This window comes from Danio rerio, chromosome 13, assembly GCF_049306965.1.
Source record: "Danio rerio strain Tuebingen ecotype United States chromosome 13, GRCz12tu, whole genome shotgun sequence".
Classification (NCBI taxonomy): domain Eukaryota; kingdom Metazoa; phylum Chordata; class Actinopteri; order Cypriniformes; family Danionidae; genus Danio; species Danio rerio.
The window spans coordinates 47,244,027-47,268,557 of record NC_133188.1 but is presented as its reverse complement, the minus strand read 5'-3'; the positions used below and the strand labels follow the sequence as shown (position 1 = coordinate 47,268,557).

The following is a 24,531-nucleotide window of genomic DNA, read 5'->3' as shown; positions in this document are numbered from 1 at the left end:
ATAATAAACCCTGCATTTGGATCCTCAACCTCCGTTATCAACGTCCCACTTCACATTACAGCACCATTCGTTCAAAAGCTTCTCACCTGTAATATGTAAGCATATTTACTGTACAGAACCAGTTAATCGTTCATTAATCATTATCGAGTAAAAATGCTTGATTAATCGAGATGTTGATTTTAGGTTAAAGCGCCCAGTCTTACTTTGGTTGTTTCCAATAACTAAAGATTTGAAGAATGCATTAATGTAATATACTTCAAGCCATGTACTAAACTATAATCAAAAAAATCTAAATATGTGCTCCTATATAAATGAACACACACAATAATTGGTCAGTTGTGGACTCAATGTTTATTTGGTGCATACTGAAAATTGAAAATTAGCAAACCAAACCTGATGACCTAGAACAAAGTTTAATATGAGTCCTGGCAGTCTGGCTGCTCTAATTTCAGTTTTCTAAAAAAGGGATATCTTGCTCCGCAAACACAACCACAGTACTAAACAAATGAAACATCCTTCTGTAGTGTAGGAAACAAAAACAATTCCAAAAGTGTTTCAAATATATGTTAAGAAAGAAAAAAACACACTACATATCGTAAATACTTGGGCAGTAAAAAGTAGATACACAGCCTTTAGTGTTAAAATAAGAATATCTGACAAAATATATTTTGTTTACAAAACTTTGATACGTGAGACTACACTTAAAGCATCTGTTAAATGGTGCGTTTATATATATTATCATACATGTCCATATTGCACGAGAATCGTCAAAATCTTGGTCCTCCCCTTGGCATAGACAGAGAGGGTTGTAAGTAAATCTGGTCTGTCTTGGCAGGGAGTAGAAGCAAAAGACTGAATAGAAATCATACAAGCATCTTAGAGTACAAGAAAGACTGAATAACACATAATACTTGGTTTGGATCTCTCCATCTCTCACTCTCTCCTCCTTTCTGTTCTGTTCTGTCCATCCCTCTTCGTCTCCAGACGTGTGCTTTTTCGGGCATTTCACTGGTCCTTTGACTCATACAACAGTTTGGCAGCCTGAAGACAAGAGAAAACAGAAAAAAATAAATATGTATTATATAAAAATAAATAAATATACATTGATAATCCATCAAGTACAGTTTTAAAATGCTGGTTAGCATGCATGTTGATAACCCTGACAATAGTGGGATGCTGTGATACCACGGTTATCAGGTTTTATTGCCAAACTAAAAAGTCTGCAAAGACTACAAAACTAATTTCAACAGAATTTCTGACAGAAATTACAAGAAAGTGAATCGGTTTAAACTGTCAGTTTTATTGCTATTTAAACATTCTTAGATGGGTGGATGAGTAGGTGAATGGATGGATGGACGGAACTATGGATGGACAGACAGATGTATGGTCAAAAAACGGATGTACGGATGTATGGAAAAATCGATGGATGGATGAATGGGTGGACAAAGTGATGGACGGATGGATGGACAAAACTATGGATGGCTGGATGGATGGATGGATGGATGGATGGACAAAGTGATGGATGGATAGACGAAACTATGGATTGATGGATGGATGAACGGACGGATGGACAAAACTATAGAAGGACGGATGGATACACTAAACTAGATGGATGGTAGGATTTATTGACAAATCGATGGATGGATGGATGGATGGAGGGAGGGAGGGATGGATGGATGGATGGATGGACAAAACTATGGATGTATGTATCGACAAAACTATGGATGTATTTATAGACAAAACTATGGATGGATGTATGGACAAATCAATGGATGGATGGATGGATGGATGGATAGATGGATGGATGGACAAAACAATAGACAGACAGACGTATGGACAAAACTTTGGATGGATGGATAGATGAATGGACAGATGGATAGACAAAACTATGGAAGGACGGAAGGATGGATGGTTGTATGGATGGATGGACGAATAGACAAAACTATAGATGGTTGGATGAAACTATGAACGGATGTAGGGACAAAACTATGAATGGATGGATGGATGGATGGACAAAACTATAGATGAACAGACAGATGGATGGAATAGATGGATGGATGGAACTATAGATGGATGTATGGACAAAACTATGGATGGATGTATGGACAAAACTATGGATGGATGTATGGACAAATCGATGGATGGATGGATGGATGGATGGACAAAACAATGGACAGACAGATGGATGGACAAAACTATGGATGGATGGATAGATGAATGGACAATTGGATAGACAAAACTATGGAAGGACGGAAGGATGGATGGTTGTATGGATGGATGGATGAATAGACAAAACTTTAGATGGTTGGATGAAACTATGAACGGATGTAGGGAAAAAACTATGAATGGATGGATGGATGGATGGACAAAACTATGGATAGATGGACAAAACTATGGACGAACAGACAGATGGATGGAATAGATGGATGGATGGAACTATAGATGGAAATAAGTATGGATGGAATTATAGATAAATAGAATGATAGATGAATGGATGGAACTAAGGATGGACGGACTGAACTTTGGATGGACGAATGGAACTATGGATGTATAGAATGACATGGATAGATGGAACTATGAATGGATACAATAATATGGATGGACGGATGGAACTATAGATGGATGGATGGACAGACAGACTATAAAGTGATAGTTGGAGGAGAACTGGACATGTAAATCTCTAAATTGATAGATGCTGAATTAATGGATAAATAGAGCTAGAAAATGATGAATGGAAAATGCATGAATCAAACTGTAAAAAGATGGATGGATAGAACGTATTATAAACCAATAGATAGATGAATGGATATAACTATAGAATGATGGATGGATGAATGGATGCAATTAAAGAATGATAGATAAATGAATGGAATTATAAAGTGACACATGAAGGATTGATGGAACTCTAGAACAACAGATGGAAGACTAATATGGATGGGGGACTGATAAGAATGGAGTATGGATATGAATGGATCTACAGAATTATGGATGACTGGATGAGTGTCGTTTTTTCCTCTTTTATTCACACCTACTTTGTGCATGGCTGCGAGCCAGGCAGACGCGATGCGCTTGTCATCAGCAGTGTCCATATTGAGCTGCTGAAGGTCTAGAGATCCCGGTGGCTTGTACTGAAGCACCATCCCGCTGGCCCGGAGCGTACCACCTAAAAAAACAGGACAAAGGTTAGAGACTGGGCTGCACAAAACCTTTCAGTGTAACACCAATGCTGATGACTGCACATGCACAAATTGAACTGAGGTTTATTAAATGTAACTTAATCACAATAAGGGGCCATCACATGCGGCATAATCAGGGACCAGCCCGATAAACATGCAGACTGGTTTTGCTTTAGAAAATATTACTTGCAATGGGTCACAATAAATGAGTGCATGCGAGGTTACTTACATCCTACGGAGAGGAACAATGAGAACAACTAACTAAATGGCACATCATTTAGACAAGGAAGAAGTGAAAAGACAGAAAGGAGAGAGACAGAGAAACGCTGACCTTCAGATATTTGATTGTCCAGCAAACTCGTATACGAGCATATATCTTTCTCTTATTGCAGAAGAGCGAGAAAATTAAAGAAAAGAAGAAACAAGTTAAGAAAGAACTGAAGATCTGTTCAAGAGCAGTGTTGGGTAAAGTTGCTTTTAAAAGTTATCTATTACAATTAGTGCTGGGCAAAAATTTATTGCGATTAAACACATACAAAGCAAGTTTGTGTATATATATATATATATATATATATATATATATATATATATATATATATATATATATATATATATATATATATATATATAACAAAAAAGTTTTGTATAGATTTGTTTTTTTATGTATGTATGTTTGTGTATTACACATACACTCACCGGACACTTTATTAGGTACACCTGTCCGACTGCTCGTTAACGCTAATTTCTAATTAGCCAATCACATGGCAGCAACTCAATGCATTTTGGCATGTCGACATGGTTAAGACGATCTGCTGTAGTTCAAACCGAGCAAAAAAGGGGAAGAAAGGTGATTTAAGTGACTTTGAACGTGGCATGGTTGTTCGTCCCAGACGGGCTGGTCTGAGTATTTCAGAAACTGCTGATCTACTGGGATATTCACACACAACCATCTCTAAGGTTTACAGAAAATGGTCTGAAAAAGAGAAAATATCCAGTGAGCGGCAGTTCTTTGGGCGCTAATGTCTTAGTGTGTTGATGCCAGAGGTCAGAGGAGAATGGCCAGACTGGTTCCAGCTGATAGAAATGTAACAGTAACTCAAATTATCACTTGTTACAATTGAGGTATGCAGAAGAGCATCTCTGAATGCACAACACGTCCAGCCTTGAGGCAAATGGGCTACATCAGCAGAAGACCACCAGAGGTGCCACTCATGTCAGCTAAGATCAGGAAACTGAGGTTACTATTCACACACTCACCAAAATTGGACAAGGGAAGATTAGATAAACATTGCCTGGTCTAATGAGTCTCGATTTCTGCTGCGACAACCGCATGGTTGGGTCAAAATTTGATGTCAGCAATATGAAAGCATGGATCCATCCTGCCTTGTATCAACGGTTCAAGCTGGTGGTGGTGGTGTAATGTTGTGGGAGATATTTTCTTGGCACACTTTGGGCCCATTAGTACAATTGAACATTGTTTCAACGCCACAGCCCACCTGAGTATTGTTGTTGACCATATCCATACCTTTATCACCACAGTGTACCCATCTTCTGATGGCTACTTCCAGCAGAATAACGTGCCATGTCATAAAGCATGATTTATTTCAGACTGCTTTCTTGAGCATGACAATGAGTTCACTGTACTGAAATGGCCTCCACACTCACCAGATCTCAATCCAATAGAGCACCTTTGGGATGTGGTGGAATGGGAAATTCACATCATGGATGTGCAGCAACTGTGTGATGGTATCATGTCAATATGGACCAAAATCTCTGAGAAATATTTCCAGTACCTTGTTGAATCTATGCCACAAAGGATTAAGGCATTTCAGAAGGCAAAAGGGGGTCCAATCCGGTACTAGTAAGGTGTACCTAATAAATTGGCCAGTTAGTGTACAAAATAAATATACATAATACACACACATATCTTTTGTCAAAACAAACTTTTATTTTGGAAGCAATATCAGGGTTCAACACTAAGGACAATTTCTACTGGCCCGACTGGACCAGCGGTTCAGATTTTTACTTGCCCTGCCAAAATTTTTAATGACCCCACCAAAATAAATTAATTAATTAAAAAAATGCTATTTCTTAGCCACATATTTGAAATAATGTGTCAAAAATAACGTCTGTGAATCTAGAATTTAAATATTTAAAAAATGTTAAAATATTTAGCAGTAAAATACAGCAGTATGGAAAATGTCTTGGTATTTTAATGCAAAACAAAAGGTGGCTGACCTAAAAGTGACAGAAAACTATGCAAAACATCACTTCATTTTTTTCGTTGTGTTGTACCCATGTAAATATCTGTTTCCACAACGTCAGAAACAGATGTTTTTTTTAGCCTCATAATTTGATGTTGCCTTCTCTTCACTGAACTGGTTTTTACCACATTGTGGAAAAAAAATAATGTGCTCACAACATCCAATCAGATAAAAGGAACCAAAAAGCAATATGGTGTTCACGACTTCACAGAAAAGGTAGCATTCAAAGACTGTATTTGCACACAATTGACAAATAGTCGCAGGCAACTTAAAATTTTGTGACAAGGCAGCACTGGCCAGATCGGGTCAGTGACGATTCTCTCTTCTGTCACTAACATCTCTCACGCTGGCCCTGGGCCATCGGGCAGTCCTTATTGTTGAGCCATGAATATATATTTTTTTCAGCACTAATTACAATCTAATATATATATATATACATACATATATATATATATATATATATATATATATATATATATATATATATATATATATATATATATATATATATGTATATATATATATATATATATGTATATATATATGTATGTATATATGTATATATATATATATATGTATATATATATATATATATATATATATATATATATATATATATATATATGTATATATATATATATATATATATATATATATGTATATATATATATATATATATATATATATATATATATATATATATATATATATATATATATATATATATATATATATATATATATATACATATATACATACATATATATATATATATATATATATATATACATATATATATATATATATATATATATATATATATATATATATATATACATATATATATATATATACATATATACATACATATATATATATACATTACTTATGTAATTAAAAGTAACTTTATCCAACACTTTTCAAAAGTACATATGCCTGCTTCTGTGAATAGATATGGCTCCAAAAAGTATTTGGACATGAAAGTCACATTTTTGCAATTTATCAAAATGAGTTGCATTTATATGTTCATTTGCGTATTAAAAATCCCATTAGGACTAGCAACATTATTAATTAATTGGAATTAATATTAATTCAGATGGAAGCTTGAGCTGCATCACTTTGCACATGGTTCAATATTTTATATCTAATGCAATGACGTTCATACATTTTTAAGGGTCTAAAACTCCTTGGAGCTCATGTACAGCGTGTATGTCAGTTGTATAAGAGTTACTCAATACTGAAAGTGTTATTAAACATCAACATTCAAGCAGAAGTCAAACAAGCATTTGTTTAGTCAAGTGATTGTTTGAAGCAATACGTGTCATAATTTGTGAAGCTTTATCTCTGTACATCACAATAGCAGATATACTGATGCCGTATGATGGTCAAAGATGAAAAGCTTTTTTCAAACATCAACACAATATTAGTGTAATACATACATAAAATTTGTTATGTTCTTTTGTTATGGAATTTGGATGGAATTTGAACGGAATTCCCTTGAGTTTCTGTGTTTTAATAAGTTTTATTACAACATCAAAGTTATAAATTGTATTACGGCAATCCTGACCAATCCCTAATTATTGTATCTGTGAATAACACTGCCTACATTAATGGAGCATCATTAAATCCTATTATGAGATTGTCAGTAATTGCTTATAATGGTGTATTTTCAGGGTGGATCCAAGATACTCTTAAATTCCTGTAATACTAATCGATACATTTTTACTGCCTCTCTTCTCATTCAGAAGAATGTGAGGATTCAGCATGAAGCTTAATGGTTTGCATTAAATATGGAATCTCAACTGTTGATATTTAGACATGTTCAAAGTCCCTTTGCATATATAGAAAGCATCTTAAATGCAAATAGATTTTTACTTTAACATTGCAATAACTTTAATGAAAATGTCAAAATATGTCAAATTCTCCTCCACCAAACTATCCCTATATAATTTAATCCAGCCATCCATATGTGCAACCATCCTTTTATAGCTCCATTCATTTCATGGTTCTGTCCATCCACTGTATCTGTTGTTTCAAAGTTCCACACATCCAAGTATAGTTTTACAGATTTATACATCCATCTACAATATTTTCCATCTATGTTTCTATAGGTCTCCACTCTCCATACATTTTTACAACATTTTTATAGATCCATCCATCCATCCATCCATCCATCAATCCATCGTTTTATTTTTAAATCAATCCATCCATCTATCCATCATCCACCCATCCTTTATTTTATATTTAAATCCATCCATTCATCCATCCATCCATCCATCGGTTTATATTTAAATCCACCCATCCATCCAACCATGCATCATCTATCCATCCATCCATCCATCCATTGATCATTTTATATTTAAATCCATCCATCCATTGATCATTTTATATTAAAGTCCATCCATCCATTGATCATTTTATATTTAAATCCATCCATCCATTGATCATTTTATATTTAAATCCATCCATCGGTTTATATTTAAATCCATCCATCGGTTTATATTTAAATTCATCCATCAATGCATCATCCATCCATTCAAACATTGATTATTATATTTAAATCCATCCATGCACCCATTGATCCTTTTATATACATCCATCCATTGGTTTATATTTAAATCCATCCATCCATCCACGCATCATCTATCCATCCATCGTTTTATATTTAAATCCATCCATCTATTGTTTTATATTTAAATCCATCCCTCCATGCATCATCCATCCATCTATCCATTTTGTATTTTTCAATTCAATTCAATTCACCTTTATTTGTATAGCGCTTTTACAATGAAGATTGTGTCAAAGCAGCTTTACATAAAAGATCATAGTATTTAAATCCATCCATCCATCCATTCATCCATCATTTTATATTTAAATCCATCCATCCATCCATCGTTTTATATTTAAATCCATCTATCCATTTATCCATCCTTTTATATTTAAATGAATCCATGCATCATCCATCCATTCATCCATCATTTTATATTTAAATCCATCCATCCATCCATCCATCCATCCATCCATTCATCCATCATTTTATATTTAAATCCATCCATCCATCATTTTATATTTAAATCCATCCATGCACCATCCATCCCTCCATCCATTCATCAATCATTTCATATTTAAATTTATATCAAATATTTCATATTTAAATTCATCCATCAATTCATGCATCATCCATCCATCCTTCATTTTATATTTAAATCCATCTATCTATGCATCATTTTATATTTAAATCCATCCATCCATCAATCCATTGATCATTTTATATTTAAATTCATTGATCCGTCCATCCATCCAAATTCCATAAAATTGTCCAAAATCCATAAAATTCCTTTCATCCAAATTCAATAAAAGTCAACTAATTGCTTTACAATCAACCTTTAAAGACTCATTTTTCCTTTTTAAAACTCACATTTTTTTAAGTAAAGTCAACTAATTGCTTTAAAAGCAAGAGGTTAACTTTTTATAATAAAGTCAACTAATCACTAATCATTTTACAGTGCCATTAAAGATATAATCATGCAAAAAAATGATGTATTGTGAAACAAAAAGCATTATTGATCACACCACGCAAAACTACTACTATTAGTTTCCACTATATTTTTTCCATAAAAGCAGATACACAATTTTAACTTGTACATGTCAAGACTTCCATTCTCACCCACTTCTGTTAATCATTATTTACATACAGCAAGTGTTTGATATCATTAACAATTATTTTCTTATATTATTTGAATGTATTCTCGTCTTCATTATAAATACTCCTATTTGTAGCACAAATAGTCGTACTGTTTTCTATCCTTTCGTTAGTTAACCTGCATGTTGTAGAATAAGGTGCATTGCTTTTTGACAATCTTCTCCACATTTAGCCTCACCTCCAGGGGTCGATCCCTCAGTCAAAACCTGCATGCTGGAAATGCGAGACAGCTCCACTTCAAAATGACTGTTGCCATCTAGGAAGAGATATCTGTAAACATACAATAACAGAGCTTTTAGAATAGGCTAGATCACCAAAAAAAAAGTCAGATTGGATGTCCTTGCATGTATACCTGTGATTATTGGACAAACGGCAAACCATAGTTTCTGATTTCTCTGAAGAACCGACTTTGACCACAAATGTTCCTCCTGCAATTCAAGACCATTTTAAGTTTACAATATAAACACTAACTGGTGTGCCTGACAACAATTTTCACATAAATAAACAACCATGTTAGTGTTTAGTAGGGTTTTATTTTATTGCATGTAATGGTGAATTCTGCAATCATTTACTCATCCTTCATTTGTTCCAAACCTGTCTGAGCTTCTTCTTTCTGTCGAACAACAATAAATATGTAATTAATAGAGAAAAACAGCTATTGACTTCCATACATTCCAACAATCTTCAACATATCTTAGTTTGTGTTCAACAGAAGAATGAAATTCATAAATGTTTAGAACCACTTGTGTAAGCAACTGATGAGGAAATGTTCATTTCTGGGTCAACTTGACTGTCAGAAAAAGCCTAACCGCCGCTGAAACAGGGGGTTTCATGACCCTTTAAATATAAAATAGCACTCAAAACAAATTACTGACTATAAGTTGAGTACATTTATCTGATTCCAATTAGAACAACTTTTTAAAAACACCCTCTTGTAACACAGAGGGCTTTATTTTAGTGATCTAAGTGCAAAGTCTAAAGTGCATGACGCAGGTGCATACAGTACATGCAGTGTGTCCAAATCATATTTTAAGGCCAGGAAAAATGGTCTGCGTGCATGACACATGGTTTGAAAGGGCTGTCGATATTCTCTTAATGAGTTATATGTAGGACCAGACAGAATCTGCAGATGTCAGATCAGTGAATTTATGCAGAATGATTTTGAGAATATAGTAACTTGAAAAACATGAAATAAAAAAAAAATAAAGCAAGATTCTAATCTAATCTAATCTAATCTAATCTAATCTAATATAATATAATATCTAATATAATATAATATAATATAATATAATAAATATAATATAATATAATATAATATAATATAATATAATATAATATAATATAATATAATATAATATAATATAATATATTTCCCAGAGGATGGGCTGCGGCTGGAAGGGCTTCCGAAGCGTAAAATCTTGCTGGATAAGTTGGCAGTTCATTCCGCTGTGGCGACCCGGATTAATAAAGGGACTAAGCCGACAAAAAAATGAATGAATAATATAATATAATATAATATAATATAATATAATATAATATAATATAATATAATATAATATAAAACAATATAATATAATATAATATAATATAATATAATATAATATAATATAATATAATATAATATAATATAATATAATATAAATTTTCATCTGCTTTTCCGTGGCCGGGTCGCGGGGGCAGCAGTCTTTGGAGAAAACCCCAGACTTCCTTCTCCCCAAACACTTCTTCCAGCTCCTCCGGGGGGATCCCGAGGCGTTCCCAGGCCAGCCGAGAGACATAGTCCCTCCAGCATGTCCTTGTTCTTCCCCGAGGCCTCCTCCTGGTGGGACATGCCTGGAACACTTCCCTAGGTAGGCGTCCAGGAGGCATCCGAAACAGCTACCCAAGCCACCTCAGCTGACTTCTCTCGATGTGGAGGAGCAGCTGCTTTACTCCAAGCTCCTCACAGGTGATGGGACTTCTACAGCGAGTCTGGTGCTTAAGTCTGCATCGGTGCGTTCTCGATATCAAAAACACATCCGGGAAGTTTCACGCATCCTCCGTTCTTGAGTTCTGGATCCGAACTTTGAAAATGGATGATGACGCAAGACCGCTGAAGAACGAATTTTGAGAAACAGCCCAACTGAAATCTGGTCTAAATCAAAACTGCATTTTTTTTTTAAAGAGCAGTCTATTTCAGTTCCTTAAGATAGCAATGCACTTAAACACACCTCCTTTTCAGACCAGCATACCCATGAGCCCAAAAATGGATGCAAATGCATTTGCTATTTAAACAACGTGGCACCGGACATGAAAAATATACCTGCGCCAAGCTGAAACTAGCACAAAAAACTTGTGTTAAGCCTAACAGCAAATTGTACTGGGTGGCTAAGTTTAGTTTTCAGGTATAATAAAAAAAATTATTGAAAAGCCCCTATTTTGGGTTTTTGAAAATGACCTTCCATGTAGTGTGTAACACAGCTCTAAGTGAAGTGAAATATTCAGCTAAGGCTTAAATCTGAAAGTGCCCTGTGTTTAGAACTATTGATTTATCTTTAAAAGAGTCGACTCAGAGCTTCAAATGAATCGCTGCTTTAACGAGTCTTTAGCCATGTTAGCGTGACGTTGATACGGAACTCAAGCCTCGCCCATTTGTTATGAGCAGACCCGAGAAAATGTAAACTCCCAGCTCCGCCTACCCACACTGTAGAAAGAAAATGAAGACAAACACTGTAGCAGACTCCAGTTGAATTATGTCACGAAAGACGCCGGCTCTGAAGTGTGAGGGTAAGTTAGTGTTATTTTCCTTGATGAGGCTGTGAAGAGTCAGAGGTTAAAGTGTATTTTTGAAAAATACCTTAGCATTATAGCCCCAGCCTTGTGCTGTGTTTCCATCATTTTTCTGATGAGTGCTTCAGAAATCCACACACTTACAATAAGGGATTTGTCAGCCGTTTGTTAAAGGAACCATCAAAAAAAGACTACTGATGTGTGGGACTTTGTTAGAGCTCAACAAGAACTTTACAGTTCATAAATCAGTTTCTTCCTCCATTTCACAAGTGTAAGTCCAATTAAAATGGTTGCATCCTTGTTTTCTCTAGTTTGCAAAATGTAAATTTGTTACTTGTAACCACTCCACGCGGCTTGTACTGTGTCTGGTTAACTCTTTATATTCTGATCATGTCGCGTTAAAAACAAGGCGCATTTCGGCACGGCGCATAAACACGTTTGTGTGCTCTGACGTTTGTCATTGCTATGGCCACCGTCAGCTGTTCCTACACACGTGCTGCAGTCAAGTTTCAAAATAGTTCAGCCTTTGCTACTGTGTGGATTGATACTGAATGTGTGTCACTGTTTTTACTTATGGTTAAGAATAGAGGAATATGCTGGTGTTTAACTGCATTGCTTTAATGCGCTCCTGCACTGGGCTCACACATATACTCGGAACTCTACTACTTCAACATTGTTGATAAGCCATGGTGGGCGATTCTCTCTGTCTCGCACTGAACACAGATGGACCAATCGCAACAGACTGGGTCATTGAACCAATTGGCGCAGATTAGCAAAGCGCTAAGGAGGGGTTTGGGAACAAATGAATCCCTGAATAAAACACATGGGAGTCATTGGGATAATAAGTTAAAAAGTAAATGCATATTATAGGACAAATAAAGTGTTTTTGACCATGCATGCAGATCAGCCTGTTGTTGTAGACCCCCAAAACCAAAATATGACCTTTTGCAATGAATAATAGGGGCTCTTCAAGCGAAGTTATGTAACACACATTTGCTCTCCATGGCCTTTACTTAGCAACATCATAAACTTCATCGAGTTTCAAATGTATGAGCGTGTTAGTAGTTTCGAGTTAAAAGCATCTGAGTGCGTGTTTGTTCCACCCACCGGCAGTGAGCACTTTAAGCTGTTTGTCGTAAAACTCCACCTCCTTCTGCGAGATGAGACTGCATTCGGCACACTGCCTCACCGGATCCACAAAACACATCCTGGGCAGAGCCACTTTCTGACTGCAGCATTTATCACAGAAACACCGACCGCAGCGCCGGCAGTGATGCTGACACACACACACACACACACAAACACAGAGGAAACACTTATTACTTTAAATCCATCACAACTCAATCAATAGCACAACAGCTTCAAAAAAACAAGAGCTGTGTGATTTTTTTCAGCTCATTTCGAAACATAAATAATTTCAATGATTAATTAAAACTGGTTTCTTTTATCTTTGCAATGATGACAGTACATAATATTTCACCTGATATTTTTCAAGACATTAGTATTCAGCTTAAAATGACATTTAAAGGCTTAACTAGGGTAATTGGGCAAATCATTGTAAAATGTTGACAAATCGTAAACAAATATTTGAAGAATTTAGATGCAAAAAACTCTAAATTCCATCTGAAATGTTCTCCTAAAAAGAGTATTTTTCTCAGCCTTCTATGTTTATGTTCAGTTATTTCACTTGAAAGGCAATGAAAAGAACACAGAGGAGTCTGAGAAAAATGCTAATTTTAAGAGAAAATATCAAATGGTTTGTAAAGGTTTTTGAATTTTGTTGAATTTAAGTTAAACTGCATCTACATGCCGACTAATTATTAATAGATTATAAGTAGACTGTTAGGTTGGGATAGGGTTAGTGCAAGTTGACATGTACTTGCAAAGTTTCTTCTAGTCAGTTAAATGTCTGTTGAAGGAGCAGAATTAACAGATATTAAGCAGACTGTCTACTAATCCTCAAAAGAGAAGTAATTGGCAATGCAACTTTTAGTCGACAAAATGTGCAATAGGGACCATTAAAATAAAGTTTAAGTTACTTATTTTTTTATAATATATATTTTTTATATATATGTATGTGTGTGTGTGTATATATATGTATATATACATACATACATACATACAAACTATAGGAACATAAAAGACTTGTTTTACATCTTGTAAAAAGGGTCATAATAGGTCCCCTTCAATACTTTATCATTTGGGGAGTTTTACAACATGATTGATGTTAACTAAAAGATAATCTAAAAAAAAGCACTATTCCTAAATATTTTGACAACAGTTTTAACACAGAATACAACCACATAACACCAAAGGCAATGATACACACTCACACTGAAAGCACAATCAGGAAAAAGAAGGAAGCAAAAAGAGAGAAAAAGGAAACAGGAAGGTGAAGTTGCAAAGGGCATATTACTGCAGAAACAGAGAATTAAAAGGAACAAATAAAGCTGAACAAGCAAAATGAACACACTCAATGTCAAGATCACACATACACAGATTTGAAGCAACAAATAAACTGGAAGCCTGTCAAATGGAATTTGGCTTACATTGATTTTTCTGGCAAAGGGACAAAGTTAGGAAAAGTTTAACTTAATGCAAACAACCAGAGACACAATGTGGCAAGTGCACACAAGAGGAACCCTAACATACAGTCATGTATATTATGATAAATCTAAACAATGCATTGACAATCATTCACCAGTTTTGTTTTGTTTTGTTATTAGAGCAGATGGATTGCCAATTGCTAAATGTGACTTTCTTAATATACCCCATCTGTGATTATATTTTCCAAAGTTACACACAGTAGGACATCCAGATGTATAATTGATTACTATGGATAACAGTTAGGCATGGGCCGGTACAAGATTCTGACGGTATAATTACCTTGGATAAAAATTGGATAAAAAATGTTTCACAGTATAACAGTTTTGGTATTATGAAAACAACATTACCCCCCCCCCCCCCCACACACACACACACACACATTAAACACAATATATTTTATTTTAAGAAACATTTAAAATATTTTGGAATAGTAAACATGTCAGGCAAAATAATTAAAATAAATCATTGACTTCATTGGTTTCAAAAACAACATGGAAAGGCATTTTTGGATATCTTTCTTTTTTGTGGACATGAGGTAACTTCATTGGGTGACCAGTAGCTCTTGATGTGGACGATCCTTATCTACTAAAGAATCTGTTGTTCTATGAAACAGTGGTTCTCAAAGTGGGGAACGAGAGCCCTTGAGGGGTGGCGGGACAATAAAGGGGGGATTTCCAAAAATCTATTTAGTTTTACTAAAGTATATGAATTACCATATTTTATCCATAAGCTACTGAAGAGAAAAAAAGCTGTTTATAGTTACTATATACTATATAGTTACTGTAGTAGCTTACAGTTACTAGTTCTATTGGATTGCCACCCTTGGGGTAATTACATTACATTAAAGACACAGCAATAGCGTCAGATGCAGCAGATTGATTTTATAACACCAGGTTAAACTTTCTGGCCCATTTACAGCACTTACATACATTAAAAAAATTAAACAAAGAATAGACTTGGGTCTATTGGCGTGTGTGTGCCATTTCGTGCAAGGTTTTTGAATTTATAACCACCTCAGTGAAAATTGGGGGTCTTGAGTCAGTGACATCGTTATTATTGGAGTCGCGGGCTGAAAAGTTTGGGAACCCCTGCTACAAGAAACTAAACAAAATAGTTGAAAAATAATAATAATATTGTAGGAATGGTATAACATAAATTACTAGCGGTTTTAAAACCCTGACTTTTCCAAATCACGGTAAACCTTGAAACCGGTTATCGTCCCATACCTAACAACATTACATTCACTTTCAGTAATAAAGCGGTTTTATTATTTGATGTCCGACACATGATGTCCACATGCTTACCTTCCTGGTAATGAAATCAAACTTGGTGTCACACTGCATACATCTGGGGCACTGAAGGAGAAGAAGTAAAATTGATTTTAAAAAGCTTTTTAAACAGACACATACAGTTGAAGTCAAAATTATTAACCCTGATTCTTGTTTCTTTCTCAAATATTTCCCAAATGATGTTTAACAGAACAATGAATTTTTCACAGTATTTCCTATAATATTTTTTCTTCCGAAGAAAGCCTTATTTGTTTTATTTCGGCTAGAATAACATCAGTTTTTAATTTTTTAAAAGCCATTTTAGGGACAATATTATTAGCCTCCTTAAGCAATATTTGTTTTCAATAGTCTACAGAACAAACTATTATGTTTGCATTCTACATGGCTGTGAAAGTGTTGTGGGTACACGTATGCAATATCAGATCACAGATTCATGGAGTTGATTTTCCATTGGATCCAGAGATATGTTTATTGGGCAATTATCCAAATTCTAACCTCCAGCATAAGCATGCTATTAAGCTTACTGAAATGTTGCTGACAATAGCTAAAAAATGCACTGCTTTAAAATGGAAAACAGACATTGATGTACCAATTGGATTGTGGACCTCAGAAGTATGAAACTGCAGACCACTGGAGAAGATCACATATTCTTTGAGAGGAAAGGGTAAATTATTTAAAAAGATTTGGAATCCATTTTTGAGTTATATTAAAAAAGTACCACATGATTTGATTTGACAAAATAGTTTTTCTCCACTGGTTTATACTGTACCTCCTCCCTTTATTTATTTATTTATTTAATTTATTTAATTTATTTCTTTATTTCTTTATTTATTCTTTATTTATTCTTTAACTAATTTATTTTATATACGGTGTATGTATGTTTTACTTTAGTTTGTTTGCTACTTAGTTTCCATGTTCTGTATTGTTAACTTTTGAAAAAGCAAAATAAAAATATATAATAAATAAAAAATATATATTTATTATGTTTAGAAATGTGTTGAAAAATCGTCTCTCAGGCAGGCTAATAATTCTAACTTCAGCTGTATATATATATATAAAAAAAAAAAAAGAATACAGAAATATAGGAGTCAATGGCATCTGACAACCCTGGAGACTTCAGCTGAATTTAGGTCTCATGTTTTGGCTTGGTACAAATACAAGGGCAAAACCTTTAAGGCGAAATACACATTTCTTCTTTGGTAATGTTTTCTGACAATGCCAGTGTTAAGCTAGAACAGTGTGTTCTGGTCAGTGCACTTTTTTTTTAAATCTAAGCACTTAATACATACAGTATACTTCCCCCATCATTTATTAACATGCTTACATAACATAGTAGCACTTGAATAATAGCGGCACCTCCCTAAATCAAATCACTTTGACTCAGCTATTAGTTTACACACAGTAGAAATTTGAAGCTAAAACTACTAGACAGTTGGAAAAAGATGTGTTCTTTAAGGTCTCATAAAATGTAAATCAATAAAAAAAATTAGATGTTAGTTTAAGTCTATTAGTTAATGACATCTATATGTTGGTGTGCTCCAAAACAGTGACAAAATTTGCTCTTAGGAGACATAAAACCAGCCTGATCTCAGGAGAAACCGTAAGTATTTTACTTTTTGTCAGTTTAGGCTTATTCTCACAAGTTCAGTCGTATGAAAATGTACGATTTTAAAAAGGAGGCATGGCACCGAACCCCACCCCTAAAAGCAACCATCATTGAAGGAGCAAATCGTACTAAATTGTACAAATTAGATCGTACGAACTCATACGAATTAACCAACAAATCAAAATGTTACAAACTGCCATGAGATTGCGTTGTATAAAACTGATATAAACATGTAAATTTAGCAGTTTGTCACTTCCATCTAAATGGATTAACCTTTTTTTCACATCACCTCATACTTCAGTTTCTCAAAGCTTGACCAATCAAATGCTCTCTAGTCTCTGACATGCCCCGCCCCCTTCAAGATGCTTTTCATTTGACGTGCTTGAGCTCAACCAGTCTCACTTGCAGAGCTGTGATAAAAAACAAAATGCTATTGGCTACTTTTTTTTTAAAGGGGAGGGGCTACGCTAAGTCCCACCCTCTCTTCATTTTTCAGTTGAGATTACGTCAAACATCGAATAAAAATGTACATTTCAAAGCACTTCACGGGACCTTTATTGGCTTTATTTACAAAAAACTACTATCACCTGATGCACTGCCAATGATAAGATCAGATTAATGACAGAATTATAAAGCCAATTTAAAGGATGTTGATTAAAATATAAACAGTTGTAAAGTAGATATACTTTAGCAGTTTTGTAGGAAAACTGACACTCGAGAGTTCTTAATGCCACCCTCTGATTGGGTGAGACTTTTGTAAAATCATGGGTAATGCAGTTTTCAAGATATTTTTCTGTTAAATGCATAGTTTAATGCAGGGGTCACCAAACTTGTTCCTGGAGGGCCGGTGCCCTACAGAGATTAGCTCTAACTCTTATCAAACACACCTGAACAAGCTAATCAAGGTCTTACTAGGTATACTAAAAACATAAAGGCAGGTGTGTTGAGGCAAGTTGGAGCTAAACCCTGCAGGGACACCGGCCCTCCAGGACCGAGATTAGTGACCCCTGGTTTAATGATCTTTTAAATCTGAAAAGACATTGATATTTAATGAATATTAAGACATATATGTATATATCTCAATGCATCAAAAGCTTTGAGTGTCCTGAAAAGCACTATATAAAATGTAAGGAATTATTATTATTATTAATATTATTGGCGAAGCAGTGGCGCAGTAGGTAGTGCCGTTGCCTCACAGCAAGAAGATCGCTGGGTCGCTGGTTCGAGCCTCGGCTCAGTTGGCGTTTCTGTGTGGAGTTTGCATGTTCTCCCTGTGTACACGTGGGTTTCCTCCGGGTGCTCCGGTTTCACCCACAGTCCAAAGACATGCGGTACAGGTGAATTGGGTAGGGTAAATTGTCCGTAGTGTATGAGTATGTGTGTGTGTGAATGTGTGTGTGGATGTTTCCCAGAGATGGGTTGCGGCTGGAAGGGCATCCGCTGCGTAAAAACTTGCTGGATAGGTTGGCAGTTCATTCCGCTGCGCTGTGGCGACCCCAGAATAATAAAGGGACTAAGCCGACAGGAAAATGAATGAATAAATGTATTATTATTATTATTAATATAACACATCCTTTTGATCAGTGTAATTTCTATTGGAACGTGTAGCTTAATTCACAGAATTTTCAACAAGTTTACTATATACTTTTTGGTCATTTCCATAAGCCATGTTCATTTTCCAAATTTCAAATATAAAACACATTTACAGATCATTATTGATGCATTAGCTCTTTAGTTAATTGTGTTGAAAGATATAAACTTATGTTTCAATATACTGTTAAGCTTAACATTCTTTGTGTATTTTTATTACCGATTTCACATCCATTACACTAGCTTTGCTCAACTGATTTCTAGCTTTGCTCAACTGATTTGCTCAACTGACTGACTTTTTTTTAAAGGGGAGGGGCTACGCTAAGTCCCACCCTCTCTTCATTTTTCAGTTGAGATTACGTCAAACATCGAACAAAAATGTACATTTCAAAGCACTTCACGGGACCTTTATTGGCTTTATTTACAAAAAACTACTGTCACCTGATGCACTGACAATGATAATAATAATATCATTGTATAATATCATTATTATCATGATAATAATAATAATAATAATAATTTCTGTGTTCAATAGAAACAAAATAATAAACTTGTGAATGTTTGAACCCACATAAGAGTTAGTAAATAGTAATCTAATTTTCATTTTTGGGTGAACTGTCCCTTTAAGTGGTTGACGTGACACGTGATGTGGCAAAGGTGATGGAAATTGTACTTTTGAATGTCAGTGGTTTCTGCATACCTCGCCATATATTATTAATAAGTGGGCGTGGTTTAATCGTCTGACAGTCTCTTGGCCACACAGAAGCATTGGGCAAAGTTTGACCCGAATGCCATGCCATCCAAACTGTCTGTCACATGCCCAGCAGATCAATCATTTATCAATACATTATACATGTTCACAATGATGGTTGTTCGCTCACATACACACTACAGTACTCACTACAGCAGATATACTAGGTGATTTGCATGCATTTCAACTCAAATCTGTTTAAAAGATCTAAATCGTGCCATCTTACGTCTTTGTAGTACCATCTGCGAAAGTTAGCAAATATTTTCCACTGGCTCTTCTTGCCTTAAGCAAACAACGCCCAAAGCATCATCATCATCACCATCCCAATAATCAGTGATCGATCTTCTTTACCTCTTTATCCGGAACCCACTGCGGCTCGTCCAGGGTAAACGGACTGTTGAACGCGCCGTTCTCCGGTACCATGCGGAGTCCGCTCGGGCTCCGGACCAGCTTTTTGCCGTCAGGAACAGCGGACATGTTTGTGTTTATGAGTGCGCAGCTGCTGCTGGAGAGAAGAACGGAGCAGACATCAGCCGCCCTACCAGCCGCACGGACACCGCTTCAACATAAGAGTCCCTCATAGCTCTAACATAAATATTTTTAACAGTCTGTGATATGAACAGAAATAAAATGTAAAATATATTCTTCTTCTTCTTCTTCTTCTTCTTCTTCTTCTTCTTCTTCTTCTTCTTCTTCTTCTTCTTCTTCTTATTATTATTATTATTATTATTATTATTATTATTATTAATAACAATAATAATAATAACGACTACTATGATGATGATGATAATAATAATAATAATAATAATAATAATAATAATAATAATAATAATAATAATAATAATAATAATAATAATAATAATAATAACTATTATTATTAGTAGTAGTAGTAGTAGTAGCAGTAGAACTGGAATTGTCATTACTGCAGCTGGTATTATTAAAATACAGATCCTTTTAATCTCCCAAGCCAAAAAAACAAAAAAAGGTTAAAGAGTTATGCATTATTTTATATTAGCATTTTAAATATTGGTAATTTTATAATCTCGCTAATAATAGTAGTAGTAGTATTAGTAGAAGTAGTAGTACTAGTAGTAATTATAATATAATATAACATAATATAATATAATATAATATAATATAATATAATATAATATAATATAATATAATATAATATAATATAATATAAACATATTCATCATAATCATTATAATCATAACCAAAACAATCATAATAAATATTATAGTTTTTGTATTTAATTGTTTACTTTAATTTAGCATTATTTATTATTTTATATATTTTATATCCTGTATTATTGGATGAACCCAATATTATTATTAGAGTAAACATTATTTTTATTAGTACATGAATACACCTTAAACAATTAGTTGTTCCCAAATTCTGACATGTATTGTACTGTGGATTCACAGTCAGTAAAATTACATGAGGGTCCTTAACAATACAAATAGAGTTCTCTTGGGATTAATACTTTTTATTTATATTTTTATCATAATAATTGTTGATTTCCCAGAGATGGCTTGCGGCTGGAAGGGCATCCGCTGCGTAAAACTTGCTGGATTATTTGGTAGTTAATTCCGCTGTGGCGACCCCCGATCAATAAAGGGACTAAGCCGACAAGAAAATGAATGAATGAATGAATGAATACTTGTTGGTAGTACTGTTGTGAATATCTAATATAATATATTATAATATATATATAATATAATATATTTAGCTTTTCCCCCAGTAAAAGCTTTAAGGTCTTTGATTATACAATAAGAGTCCTTTTATTATTCTTAATATTAATAGTAGTAGTGGTAGTAGTAGTATTGTTATAATTTCTGCTGGTATTATTAAAAAATAGATCCTTTTAATATCCCAAACGAAATGAAAAAGGTCAAATAATTATGTATTTTTCCATATTACCATTTTAAATATTGGTAATTTTATAATCTTGCTAATAATAGTAGTAGTAGTAGTAGTAGTAGTAGTAGTAGTAGTAGTAGTAGTAGTAGTAGCAGTTGCAATAATATTATATTAAATAATAACAACAACAACAACAACAACAACAACAACAACAACAATAATAATAATAATAATAATAATAATAATAATAATAATAATAATAATAATTATTATTATTATTATTATTATTATTATCAATAATAATAATATTATTATGGTTTGTTTGTATTTTATTTTAATTTAGCATTATTTATTATTTGTATATTTTATTATATGTTGTATTATTAGATGAACCCAATAACGTTAGAATAAACATTATTATTATTGGCATTGTTGGCATTTCTGTGTGGAATTTGCATGTTCACTCCGTGCTAGTGTGGATTTCCTCCGGGTGCTCCAGTTTGCCCCACAAGTCCAAAGACATGTGCTATAGGTGAATTGGGTAAGCTAAATTGTCCGTAGTGTATGAGTGTAAATTAGTGTGAATGGGTGTTTCCCAGGGATGGGTTGCGGCTGGAAGGACATCAGCAGCATGAAACATATGCTGGATAAGTTGGCTGTTCATTCCGCTATGGTGACCCCATAAAGGAACTAAGCCGAAAAAGAAATTAAATAATAATTATTATTACTATGTAAATACACCTTAAATATTAACATTTGAACAATGTGTTGTTCCAGCAAAAGTACTGAGAGTCCATACCTATACAAACATAGTTCTCTTGTGATTATTATTTTTATTATTCATATTTTTAATCATAATTATTGTTGGTGGTATTGTTGTGAATACATTTAGCTATAACACATAAAAGTCCTTGTTTTTACAATAAGAGTCCTCTTTTTATTATTATTATTATTATTATTATTATTATTATTATTATTATTATTATTATTATTATTATTATTATTATTAACACCAAGAAGCATGTTCACGGTTTTGGAACGTGTGTCATGTTTTCAGATGTTTGCGATAGCATTAGGTTCTCAATCTATTTCCTTTTTTATTTATTTTTATTAATTTATTCTTCTTTTTTACGAAAAAACAAGCTTTTAAATAATATAAAATACAACTGTAAAGAACCATGTAACTAGAAATAGGCTAATCTTTTTTTCCCCCATTATTTCAGCTAGCCGGTGTCTGGTGTTTGTGTGTGTTGGCAGAACAGAAGTGATCATCAGTGTTTGTTCGAGCGCAATGGAAGTGCCACCGTGGCCTTAAGAAGACAAACCTCCCATACTTTCCCTTCCAGTGTATGTGTTTGACCGCTTTCTTGCTTTCAGAATTGACGTGTGTTGAAATGTAAATACACACCATCACGCTGTCGGTATACATGTTTCGGAGGAGTGTGTCTTAGCGCAAGTCTTCAATCTGGATCACCGCAGAAGGAGCAGCAGAGGGAAGAGAGAGGAGATCTCCCGAGCAAAACTCCTCCTGTCCAAAAACAACATGTTCTCCAAATTTACCTCCATCCTACAGCACGCTGTCGAGGCGGTGAGACCTTTGGAAACTTTATCTGACCGTATTTAAATATCTGTTTGACTAGGGAAATGAGAAAGTGAGAGTCGGTTGGTGTATCATAAGGCCTGTTAGCCAAACACCTGAGCTAACAACAGCTTATGTAACGTTAATACATAATGCATGTCAGACAAAACCCTTAAAACTGTTTTAACTGTCTCATCACGAGTACTTGGGGGTGTGTGTCAGCTTGGTTGTCGTTTATTCTGTTTTTATGATTATGATTGTGGTAAGTCTTTGTTTGCTATGTATATTAGCAGCTGTGCTAAATCTTGCGCAATTCCTTTTTTCTTTGACTAAAGGTCTTCGTGTACACGAATCTAAAATATTTCGATTATTCTACGACAATATTTATCATTAAATGGGAGAAATTCCGCACGTATAACGTGAAACTGACATTTTTATTAGACCGTGTTAGCCGGTTAGCATGCTAGCAGTTCCTTTGCAGGATGTAAACAAAACAGCTGTTACTATGACACGCGTGCAGGTCTTATGTAGGATTACCTTAATATCGCTTTATATATTTATCATCGTATTAAAAATTTATTTCACTTGATTCACACTTTGTTGTATAACTGTGTTGTATTTATGTATGACCGTTGACATAAAATATTAAAATGTCAACGCAATTTACATTTAGTTTAAGACCATTTCAATATGGTCATGTCATTAACCCATGAACATTTCTTCTTGTTGTCAAACTCTTTCATAACTGTAGCAAGAGGCAATTCAATCAAAACTTAATGTTAAAACAGAGATCATAACATTATTTATAAATGTGTGGCTCTTTTCAGATTCTCGGAAGCTATAGAAATTAAAAATCCAATCAAAAATTTAATGCTAAGGATTGTTTTCTGCTGGCCCCACCAAAAAAAAAGAAGTTATTAGCTATTTAAGTTAGTCATATATTTTAAATAATGTGTCAAAAACCAAACATAATTTTATACATGCACTTATACGGTATAGCTTTTCTTTAAATACAACTGGCAATTTAAAAAAATACAATTGTGATGTAACTAAATTTGAAAATGATAATAAAATTATATGTGAGCAATTCCAGCTGTTATGGATGTGACATTTGGAGTAAAATTTCAAAACATAAATCCATATAGAAGGTATATGTTTACATTATATTAAAATATCTGTTTATGTTTTCCAAAACAACTTACCACAGAATTATGGGAGCAGAAAAATATCAGTCTGTAAACATTTTTTATTTTTTAAATGAGGAAAATAAACATGCGTTATGGATGTGACCAAAAAAGTATGAAAGTTTAGAGTATACAAAATACTTTGTAGAA

The 24,531-nt window shown here is 34.1% G+C and overlaps 2 protein-coding genes across 6 annotated transcripts in view; one reads left to right on the top strand and one right to left on the bottom strand.

Moving 5' to 3' along the window:
• Nucleotides 1-331: 331 nt before the first annotated feature.
• Nucleotides 332-20,323, bottom strand: zfyve21 (zinc finger, FYVE domain containing 21). 3 transcript variants are annotated; one of them, XM_005157040.6, is made up of 8 exons: nucleotides 20,107-20,323; nucleotides 15,824-15,874; nucleotides 13,020-13,188; nucleotides 9,496-9,571; nucleotides 9,322-9,413; nucleotides 3,508-3,558; nucleotides 3,033-3,163; nucleotides 333-1,041 (listed from the first exon to the last, which is right to left on the bottom strand). In XM_005157040.6, exons 1-8 carry the CDS (start codon nucleotides 20,230-20,232, stop codon nucleotides 1,006-1,008), a joined length of 732 nt encoding a protein of 243 aa, XP_005157097.1. In that variant the 5' UTR covers nucleotides 20,233-20,323; the 3' UTR covers nucleotides 333-1,005. The 3 variants fall into 3 exon arrangements, 2 of the variants coding, with proteins under 2 accessions (NP_001153818.1, XP_005157097.1); NM_001160346.1 differs by lacking the exon at nucleotides 3,508-3,558 and having other exon boundaries at nucleotides 332-1,041; nucleotides 20,107-20,310; XR_012388375.1 differs by lacking the exon at nucleotides 3,508-3,558 and having other exon boundaries at nucleotides 9,496-9,756.
• Nucleotides 20,324-22,880: 2,557 nt separating this feature from the next.
• The window catches only part of fhip2a (FHF complex subunit HOOK interacting protein 2), a 31,287-nt gene continuing 29,636 nt past the window's right edge, over nucleotides 22,881-24,531 (top strand). For 2 of the 3 annotated variants that reach the window (NM_001328189.1, NM_001089566.2), the window contains exon 1: nucleotides 22,881-23,206. In NM_001328189.1, coding sequence (NP_001315118.1) covers nucleotides 23,162-23,206 — 45 coding nt within the window. In that variant the 5' untranslated portion in view covers nucleotides 22,881-23,161. The remainder of the gene's footprint in view (nucleotides 23,207-24,531) is intronic. The other variant, XM_073919140.1, reaches the window with a different exon arrangement.